An 11,150-nucleotide genomic window follows, 5' to 3' on the forward strand; every position below is an offset into this window, starting at 1 on the left:
AATCTGACAAAATACCGGCTGTTTACAATTTTGTTCCCACGAATTCGGCGCTACTAAAGCTAGCCACAGTGAGCTAACGCACTTCCTGTTATTTTCACAAAATAAAATAACCGTTGCCTTTTATCATAGGGAAAGCCATTACCATACAATTGGTGCTTTGGTTTTGAAAACAGGAAGTGAACCTACCCTCGTTGTAGCTAGCTTGAAACTGCCGTTTTGACAGGAAATGACGATTGGCGACGTCAGGTTATGTTGCATCTTGGGTAGTTTGAGTATGAGTAGTAACCTCATGATGCATACCCAACATTTCGGAGAATCTAGTATGCATCCGGGAACTTAAAAAGAGTTAAAGTTAGTAGGAGTAGTATGAGTAGTAGGAGAAGTATGCGGTTTTGAACACAGCCACAGAGACCGAGGAGCACCTGTAGCGGTGATGTTAGCTGCTAGTTTATCTTTATTTTATTCCTCCATGCTTCGTGGTGTTTGCTGTAACTGTGTGAATGTGATGCATTCAACAGACTTTTACAATAATAAAACCTGCGTTAATGCACGATAAAATATTTAGCGTCGTTAAATCATTAACAAGTTAACGCGATAATAACGAGTTAACTCGCCCAGCCCTAATTTTAAGACTTTTTACATTTCTCCTTTACTTTTTGTTGCTGTGGAATCCATCTCTGCTTTGGAACAGGGAACCAAGAACCCACTAATGTTCCACTGTTTGATATAATTTCTGCAGGGATTGTTGGACTGTAAGACGGAAGAGTTTGACTTTGATATGGATGGAGAGAAGGCTCCTATTTGCTACAAGGAGATCTCTACTGCGCTCAGACAGTGGATCCTTCCTACGTTTGTAAGTCATTTACTTTTGGATCCCACTGAAAAGCAAACCTGACCGAATGTGTAAATGTTTTCTAACGAGGGGCATCAAATTTCATCCATTCAGGAGAAAAGGATGAGGACGCTGATCCACAAGCCGTTATGTGCCCTCCGGGACCTCCTGGTGGGCCCGAGGAACCTGATCAGGAAGAGGCTCGACAAGCTGCTGGATTATGAAGTGATAGAAGCCAAATCCAGCCTGAGCTACGAGGAACAGGCCGTGGCCAACACCTACAGGTAGAGGGGTTTCAAATGGGAAGACTGCACTCAAATCACTCACTTAAAGAGGTGTTTCCATCACATGACACAGGGCTGCAATCTGCTTGATCCCCGTTAATAACTGTTAACTGTGAATGAACTAGGAGCATCTTATTAGAAATAGAATAGAAATAGAAAAATACTTTATTCATCCCCCAATGGGGGAAATTCAAATTAGTCAAGTAGCTCAAAAAATTATTAATGTTATTTACCGTGATTGTAAATTAACAACAACAATAATACCAATTCTAATAAAAAATACTACTACTAACTAATAATAATAATAATAAATGACTGAATAAATAAACAAGATAAATAAAAATGAAAAATTAGCAGTTTTAAATGGAAATATCTCCCCTCCTTTCTCTTCTCTCAGGACAATCAACACGCTGCTCCTCAATGAGCTGCCTCGCTTTAATGGCCTGGCTCTGCAGATGATCTGGAGCATGTTGGGGACGTTCAGCTGTCTGCACAAAGACCTGGCTGCAGACATGGAGCAGCTGTTCCAGAGCTTTGCTCAGCAGGTACAGCACAACAGTCACACACCGGGCTACCAGGTCGGGACGTTACCTTAGTTTTTATTAGGGCTGGGCGAGTTAACGCGTTATTATCGCGTTAACTCGTTAATTATTTAACGCCGATACATGTTTTATCGTGCATTAACGCAGGTTTTATTATTGTAAAAGTCTGCTGAATGCATCACATTCACAGTTACAGCAAACACCACGAAGCATGGAGGAATAAAATAAAGATAAACTTGCAGCTAACATCACCGCTACAGGTGTGAAGCTAACGGAGCTAACCGGCGCTACTTCCTGTTTTACATAATAGCATCTATTTCAAAATAAATTTAAAATAAATTTACAGCCAAGTTGAATTGTCTTCTCAGCGTAGTAGTTCCAGTCTAAAATATCACTTAAAGGCAAAACACACAACTGATAGCAGCAAGTCATTCAAGGAAACAGACAGTGGAGCGAGGCTTCTACATAAAAACTACAGAAAGATGCTGATGTTAAAAGTGTGTTTGCACAACAAATGTTATGGCACTTTCATTCATATGGCAGCACATTTAAAATAAAGCTAAATGCTAAAAGCTATACGCTACTTTTGGATTCATTTTTGGATTTTGCGTACAAATTCGATTAATCGTGATTAATCAGGGAAATCATGTGATTAATTAGATTAAACATTTTTAATCGTTGCCCAGCCCTAGTTTTTATGTTTTACTTCGGCAGAGATCCCATCATTGATGAATATTTCCTTCTGTTTTTGTTTGACCCTCTCCGTGCGTTTCCTTGCAGCTCCCTCACAGCGCTCTTCACACTGGTGCATTCTGGGAGTGGGCAGAGGCTGCCGTGCTGGACGGTGCCAGGAAGCTGCAGACTTTATGTCAAAGTGTGGAGGACACGTTCAACGCTCCAGTCGTCCAGGTTGGAGTTGGAATAATCTTGTTTTTCTGTGTTTGAGGGATGATTTTATTTAATATAGTTTGATTTATTGCCTCCCTTAAACTCCCAGAGGCACAAACTCACCAACAGACCGTACATAAACACAACACTTTGCAGCTGTCGGGGACACCTGATCTTCATCAAATTCTCTTCTTTCAAATAAACAATAAGTGCTGAAGAAACCTGAGCTTTTAAACCATTAAGACCTGATGCAACACATGGGTAAATCAGCTCCCATTTTCGCCTGACAGGGCGTCACAATGAACTGAAGGATTTGACATGTTCAAATCAACACAACAAATTCTCCTTAAAGTAAGATAAACAGATTTTTAGCACCCAGCCAGTATCACTTAAACCTTTTACATCTAAATGTTTAACAACATACAACTGGAGTCAGAAGCTACAGCTTCACCTTATTGTCATCTAAAATCAGAAACAAGTCAGAACTAGAAAGCTGCATAATTTGCGATGATGATAAGGCTTTCAAACCACAAACGCTATCACGTGATTTTCACCGCCTGGCCACGCCCACACCGTTCAGAGTTTGGAAAAGTTTCTCCATGAATTTTTCCCCCCATGTCTTAAGAGTAACCTGACCAAGTTTGAAGCTTGTAGCATTAAATCTGTAGGACGAGTTCGATCATATGTGTGGAATCGGGGAAAAATGGCACCAAAACAAACTTTCCATCCAAAATGGCCGCCTTCCTGTGGACGTGGGACCATGGCGGCATCAGACGTTTTTGTGCGTCTGGGCATGATGAAGGAGTGTACCGAATTTTGTCGTCCCACGCGAAACTAACCCCAATGCGGGGAGCATTTTTAAGCATCGTAGGGGGCGCTACAGAGTCAATGAGCGACTCCCAAAAATATAAAGTTTAGATTCTTTCATGTCGTCGACTGGCAGGTGGTGCTCGCAAAAGTTCAAGAGTTTTCGAGCACCTTTTGCAAATAATAAGAATATAGAAAAAGAAACAATACAGATACAATAGGGTCCTTGCAGTTTCACTGCTCAGGCCCCTAATAAGATACTTCAAACCATCCCAAACTTGTCTCAACACACCTTTCTGAACATGATGTGGGTCTGTGGTAATATTAGCGCCTGTCTGTCTGGGGGTGAAAGCATGTGGTATTAGCTCTGTGATCACTTTTCATATGCATGTGATTATTAAGCTTTTGTTTGAACTGCTGTAAAAAGCTTTCATTCATCACTGCTGCCTGCAGCTCCTCCTCCACTGGCATTGAGCCTTTAAATGGAGCAAAGTCATTAAAACTTGCCAAACAACCTTCATGACTAGCCTCCTTTAAACATGCTAAATATAGTCACGTCATGCTCTGCTGTTGTGCTGTCCGACGGGTTTTTCTGCATTTTTCATTACAACTCAGATAGATGAACGGGTTCTGAATGTGCTTCATCTCGTTCTGCAGCTTCCTCAGAGACTTTCTCCAGTATCCTAATACATTCAATGACAGGAAATGTGTTTTTAAAGGGATAGTTTGCCTCTTTTGACATGAAGCTGTGTAACATCCCATATCAGCAACATCATTTCTGAACATCTTCTTACCCCCTGCTGCGTCCTGTGAGCAGAGTTCCAGCCTCGTTTTGGTGTTGATGAAGGTAGTCCGGCTAGTTGGCTGGGGTTTAAAAAATAAAGCGTTTTGCTTCTCAAAACAATATGCGTTCAACAGAGTAATACATTTGCATCAGAAAATGGTTCTCCAGGAAAAAGTCAGACCTCACAATCTCTTGGCCCTATTTTCTCTGATTGGTCTGTGAACATGTATGAGTTCAGTTAAATACTCAGGGGGGCCAGTGCATTTAAAATTTTAAAAACAAACTTTAAAAGGATCTTAAAATCAATTCTGAAGCGGACAGGACGTTCGTCCGTTCGTCAACACCAAAACGAGGCTGGAACTCTGCTCACAGGACGCAGCAGGGGGTAAGAAGATGTTCAGAAATGATGTTGCTGATATGGGATGTTACACAGCTTCATGTCAGAAGAGGCGAACTGTCCCTTGAAGCCAGTTCCCATGTGATTATTAAATCCAACATTTTCCAAACACATGTGGGTTGAAACTCCTAAAGTTTTTAGATCATTAAACCTTCCTGAAAGAGGCATATTTCCTGTTTTTAATAAGTTTTTTACTCACAGAAGTTATTTTCCGTTTCGCTCAGGTGTATTCTATCATCGTCAGATCTGGCTGATTTTCTCTGCAGTAATAATTTGCTCCGTGTCCGTCCTTCCACGTGTTTTTTCTTTCCGCCAGCCTCTGAGCCCATCCTCTCAGCACCGCCTGAAGCAGCTGACCGATAAGCACGGCTCGGGTAAAATCTACAAGGTGACGAGCACCCTGGTGGGCAGCCGGGACCTGGACCTGAACCTGACCAAAGGGGAGTTGGTGGCTGTCATCAGCGAGGCCGACACCCGCGGAGACAAGCGCAGGTGGCTGGTGGATGCAGGAGGTGAAAACAAGGGTTTTGTATTATCATTCACAAACTAAACCGGGCTGCTTACATACTGTAGGTCCAATTCAATTCAAAATGTATTTATATATCACATTAAAACAAGCTCAGCTGACCAAAGTGCTTCACAACTGCATCACATATTAAGAGAGTCATCAATAAAATAGCAATAAGAATAACTTCATCACAGATAAAAATTAAATTTGAGATAAAATTAGCAATAAAATAACAATAACAGTAACAATAAAAGGGGCAAGCCAAGGTAAACTCCATATATAAAGGTCCATATATGATAAGCACTGTGGCTCAAAGTAACAGCTGCATCAAACAACAGCAAACAGGTCCATTTAAACTGTGATTGTTGACTTTAGAGTTATAAAAAGGAGCAGTTTATTACATGGAAACGGCTCGTGGACAGGATGACGAACAACAGTGTGACTTACAGATTCCCAAACATGAATTAAATCGTGTGTGAAACACAAAGGGATGCATAAGAAGCTAATTGGCGCCATCTTTTGGTTGGGAGCTGTTACTACACTGAAATCAGTCGTCCAGCAGTGTTTTACAGACCCAACTTAAGTCTGCAACGTAGGCATCCACAGAGCCTTTTTACCCCAGTATTGATCAGCTGTGACCCAGAGTAATCCAACACAGGAATTTACACTTTTACACATTTAAAGTAGTTGTAGATTGCACCGGTATTCTATCACAAAGCCACAATATTAGACGATACAGAATCAAAATTTCTATAAATCAACACTTAAGTTGGGGTGAAAGATCGAAGTGATGATACCCGACGGCATTTTTCACAGCAAGCTGATAAGAATGATAACTGATGTGGATCAACGGATAAATTCCATTCAGTTTTTATGTATTTATGTTTATCTTTATGTATTTAGCAGACGCTTTTATCCAAAGCGACTTACAATTTAAAAATATACAACATGACGGCTAATATCAAAGCTAACAATAAGCTACGTAGAAGGAAACCACCAGTCAGACTCTGTCAGAGGTGACAGGAAGGAAGGAAGGAAGGAAGGAAGGAAGGAAGGAAGGAAGGAAGGAAGGAAGGAAGGAAGGAAGGAAGGAAGGAAGGAAGGAAGGAAGGAAGAATAAAGTACAGTAGAGGGGGGTCGTACTTTTGATGGAGGTCATAGTTCATGAGATTCTGTTTGTTGGGTGTTGAAAAGAGGATTGAGGGTGAGACAGAAGAGTCGCATCATAGAGATGCAACAAACTGAGTAGTTGTCACAGTAAAGAGCATCTTACTCTTATTTCTTCTCAGTGCAAATTATTAACTTTATATCTAAATGTTTATCACTGTTCATAATGTATCAAATCAAATTTATTTGTAGCCCATTTCATGTAGAAAACAATTCAAAGTGCTTCACATAAAATAAAAGCATTGCAGCAGGGAGTGGAAGAAGCATTAAAAATACATAAAATAATATAAAGAGAAACAAATAAAATCATTTAAATGAATTTAAAAAACAAGCAACAGTCCAGATAAGTTCAAAGATATCGTGCAGATTTCATGCATAGAGACAGAAATGTTTTTAACCTGGATTTAAAAATGTCTCCATTTGGTGAAAGTTTAAAAACGTAATTTTATTTATTTTCATAAAGATTAATATCCCAGACCTACATTTTTAATCTTCACCAGTTCTTTCAGTTTTCAGCAGCATCTTTATTTCTAGCCACACCCTTGGTCTGCAAACCGATTACCAATTTATGTTTTTAAATAAAAGTACATTTTCTTTCTGTTCAGGCAGAAGAGGCTACGTTCCCTCCTCCAAGCTCCTCCGCTACCACCAGGCGGTGGAGGACCCCCCCCTTCGCCCCACCTGAACCTCCCAGTGGGCGTCGGTGGAATCAGAAGACACTCCTACTCCCCAGAAACCCAGCCAATAGGATTCGTGGTCCAGCCTCGCTTCCAGGTAATTCATCGTCTGGGTTTATTGTTTTTAATTTTCAGATTTAAGCTACAGATCAGCCATAACATTAAAACCACTGATGGGTAGGGTGAGGATGGTGCAGTGTTCTGCTGGGAAAACCTGCATCCAGATGTTTTCCGGCTGCGTGAGGTGGATCTCCTCAGTACCAAGCAGGTGGTCCTAACTTTATGCTGACGGGTGCAGATCTCAGGCTGCTGTTGCATCTTTAAATGACCTGACATCAGACTCCGTGTTGTGTGTGTGAAACTTTCTAAATTAAATGTTACCGACCTGCATGTCGTCCAAAGAATTGACTTTGATGGATGTGACAGCGTTCTGCAGCAAAAGCATCAATCTGTCACATGCTTGTCAGTGTGTGTTTGTGTCTCTTTAAATCTACATCTATCTTTGTGAGGCCTTTTCTTTTTATTTTACCTTGAAACTGAGGACTTTCTGCAGAGAGAGGACTCAACAGCTGGAATTAGGTTTGGTGTTGGGGCAAAGGTTAACTTTTGAGATGTGAATATGTCAATATGTGTCCTCACAAAGATGGAAAGATGTGTGTGTGTGTGTGTGAGCGTTAAAGTGCATATGTGTGTTATTAATGGAGAGTTCCATAATTAGCTGTTTAACCTTGTAAATGGGTGAGTGTGTGAAGGGTTAATTTATGCGATGCAGGTCTGCAGGCTGAGATAAACCTTCTCCCTGTGTGTGTGTGTGTGTGTGTGTGTGTGTGTGTGTGTGTGTGTGTGTGTTCATGTTGCCCGATTGATTTACGTTTGCAGCCATGCGAGTGTGAGAGGAGTGTCAGGGCTACTAAATTTGTTAAGGTTTATGGGAGTGTGTGTATATGAGTGATTTAGATAAGTGTGTGTGTGTGTGTGTGTTTATGTATGTGTTTGCGTGTGCATGATCCGTGTTTTACCCGTGTGGTGAGGACCCGTGCTTGTGTATGACAGAGATATGCCTCTCCTGTTAAAATGAGCGATCGCTCCAGTGACCTTATGCCGGCGGTTTATCCTCCCCCTTCCCTCCCATCCCTCCCTTCCATCCATCTACCATGACCCTGAGTCTGCTCATACACAGAACCTACACACCCCGTCTTCATGTTTTTGTGTATGGAACAAAAACGTCCACTTCCTTCTGTTCTTTTTTTATATTACACACACCGACATCCGAGAATAAGTAATAAACTCCATTTTGGACTACATTTGGTGCTCATCTTTGTGCCGATTAGCCCTACTACACCCCTCTCTGCCTTCTCAGAAAGTTAGCTTCAGCAAATATTCTCCTGGCTCTACATCAGATTCCCTCCTCAGCCAATGTCCACGGTCCCTGTACAGTGTTTTTTTTCTGTTTCCCTGCCTGGTAAAATGCTAATTAAATGCTAATGGGTGTAGACTGTCAGGGCGGATCCAGTGTTGTAGCCGAGAGGTAAGCTGAGGTGAAAGGTTTGTTAATGACACCGAGCAGCCAGCTGAACTCTGCTGTTAGCGGCGCCGCGGCGCTCTGCCACAGCGACACGAGGCTCATTAGGAAGCCTTCATTCAGTGTATGCGTGGAGTTGGCTGATGGGCTGGAGATTTGTCAAGACAGAATGAGTGGGCTCAACCTTTCCAGAGAATATCACGCTGACTTATGGCAGAGAGTGTGTCTTATCCACATGCTTTCATATATATAATAATATTAGGGCTGGGCAAGTTATCTTGTTAATTACCGTAAATTCCGGACTATAAGCCGCTACTTTTTCCCAGGCTTTGAGGTTACCAGCTTGGTCAGTGATTGTAAGGGCCCGAGTCTCAAGATATTTACCAACGCTGACCCTCTTCTCTTTGCTACCAAACAGAATGATCTCAGTTTTTTCTTCATTTAATTGTAGAAAATTCTCTCTCATCCAGGTGTTTACTTCCTCCAGACACTGACACAGTACGTCTGCCGGGCTGCAGTCGCCATGGTGACAGAGACACATAAAGTTGTGTATCGTCTGCATAAACTGGGATAATTGATGTTTAAGTTCTGTAATATCTGACCCAACTCGGTCAGTGATTGTAAGGGCCCGAGTAGAAATGTTGATGATCACAGAGCAGACTTTTGGATATTCAAGCTGCCTTTTGTCTTGCAGGTTTTGGCGGCCTACGACTTCTCCGCCAGGGGAAACCACGAAGTTTCTGTCCGAGCCGGCGAGCCCGTTTGTGTCCTGGAGCCCCACGACAAAAGAGGGAACCCTGAATGGAGCCTGGTGGAGGCCAGAGGTGGTCAGAGAGGTTACGTACCCTCCAACTACCTCACCTTCAAGCCCGTGGGGATAGGACCACCGGGCGGTATTAAACCCTGCTGATAGGAGGGGACAAAGAAGGCAAAACTTTTTTTTTCATTGAAGCTGCAGCTGCTTCGCAAACAACCGCATGCATCTACATCCTGATCATTCATTTTTTTTTCAGGGTTAGAGTGTGCTTTTAACCAGAAGTCAGAGCTAAAATAATGGCCACTGTGTGTGCTCGCACTCAATTCTGTTAGTCGACTAACTTTGGAACCAAACCAGTGCAGCAAAAATCAAAAGGAAGGGGAGTAAATCATTAAACTTTACCCGTGAATGTTTCAAAACAACTCTAATCCTGCAGTTTTCCATAGTTTAGCGTAAATCAGAGGACAAACAGCTGTTTTATGCCTGCCAGCTGCCATTTTGAATGTCAGTTAAACATTAAATTCATTCATAAACACCAAAAAGCTGCAGGCTCCAGTAGCCTGAATGTGTGCAATAGAAAGCTTCGATACTATTTTTGTGATGTTCCGTGACATTTGTGAAAAAGTGAAGGAAACGGCAGGCCTGGACTGACGGGTTTGTGGCATCTTGCTTGTGGGCACTAAGGACAAAGACTTGGGATGAGCAAGTTCAGCCCAAAATCTGTCAAAGCTCCGGTTTCATATCACTGGAAGATTGTCCGGATGGTTCATGGCTCATCTGAGCTGAAGGAAATGAAAGAAGTCTGGTCGTGACAGACTCATTTCCCATCATCCTTAGCAGGAGAGAAAGAGACTGACTGGATGATCACGTTGTTGTTCGTGGGGGAACTACAACTCTGAGACACAAAGAGTCAAAGATTCTGTTATTTCATACGCAGCAGGTGCATGTTTTCGTCTCCTCCTCACACGGAGGCAGGATTATATCAAGACTGGCAGCTTCACAGCGCTCTCATCATCTCAGAGGGTCTAATGTGATGTAAAATATCTCAATGCAAAGAGAGGAGGGGAGCAGAAGCAGGAGATGTGAACAGAGAAGAATCACAACCCTAAAAAAACGTGCAGTAAAACCAGGCTAAAACTAAGGAATCGCCGCTCTTATTGTGTTAAGGAACAGGTTTTTGTGTAGAAAGAAAAAGAAAAGTGATACTAAACTATTTTTATTTAACAGCTGAACCCCAGAACGATTAAAACATTGTGATTAATGACTTTATTTATTGATATTTTAGTATTAATATTTGGTTTCAGCTCGAGTTCAGTCAGGACTTCGCGAATGAAAATATTATGATATTCTTCATCGATCAGGCTCCAACTTAAAGGGATAGTTCGCCTCTTTTGACATGAAGCTGTATGACATCCCATATCAGCAACATCATTTATGAACATCTTCTTACCCCCTGCTGCGTCCTGTGAGCAGAGTTCCAGCCTCGTTTTGGCGTTGATGAAGGTAGTCCGGCTAGTTGGCTGGGGTTTAAAACATAAAGCGTTTTGCTTCTCAAAACAATATGCGTTCAACAGAGTAATACATTTGCATCACAGAATGGTTCTCCAGGAAAAAGTCAGACCTCACAATCTCTTGGCCCTATCTTCGTATCACTGCCTGCTGTGCAGACCGAGCAGCAAACACCGTAACAGGCGCGGCTGTCGGCAGGCGGCAGCAGGCAGTGATACGAAGGGAGAGAAAATAGGGCCAAGAGATTGTGAGGTCTGACTTTTTCCTGGAGAACCATTTTGTGATGCAAATGTATTACTCTGTTGAACGCATATTGTTCTGAGAAGCAAAACGCTTTACTTTTTAAACCCCAGCCAACTAGCCGGACTACCTTCATCAACACCAAAACGAGGCTGGAACTCTGCTCACAGGACGCAGCAGGGGGTAAGAAGATGTTCAGAAATGATGCTGCTGATATGGGATGTTACACAGCTTCA

General features: G+C 42.2%; 1 protein-coding gene across 1 annotated transcript in view; it reads left to right on the forward strand.

Moving 5' to 3' along the window:
• arhgef37 (Rho guanine nucleotide exchange factor (GEF) 37) overlaps positions 1 to 10,585 on the forward strand; it is a 32,078-nt gene extending 21,493 nt beyond the window's left edge. The window contains 8 exon segments of the mRNA XM_075482005.1: positions 740 to 853; positions 947 to 1,116; positions 1,514 to 1,661; positions 2,439 to 2,567; positions 4,851 to 5,046; positions 6,815 to 6,877; positions 6,880 to 6,983; positions 9,103 to 10,585. Coding sequence (XP_075338120.1) covers positions 740 to 853; positions 947 to 1,116; positions 1,514 to 1,661; positions 2,439 to 2,567; positions 4,851 to 5,046; positions 6,815 to 6,877; positions 6,880 to 6,983; positions 9,103 to 9,318 — 1,140 coding nt within the window. The 3' untranslated portion in view covers positions 9,319 to 10,585.
• Positions 10,586 to 11,150: the final 565 nt, after the last annotated feature.

Source organism: Odontesthes bonariensis, chromosome 13, assembly GCF_027942865.1.
Source record: "Odontesthes bonariensis isolate fOdoBon6 chromosome 13, fOdoBon6.hap1, whole genome shotgun sequence".
Lineage (NCBI taxonomy): Eukaryota > Metazoa > Chordata > Actinopteri > Atheriniformes > Atherinopsidae > Odontesthes > Odontesthes bonariensis.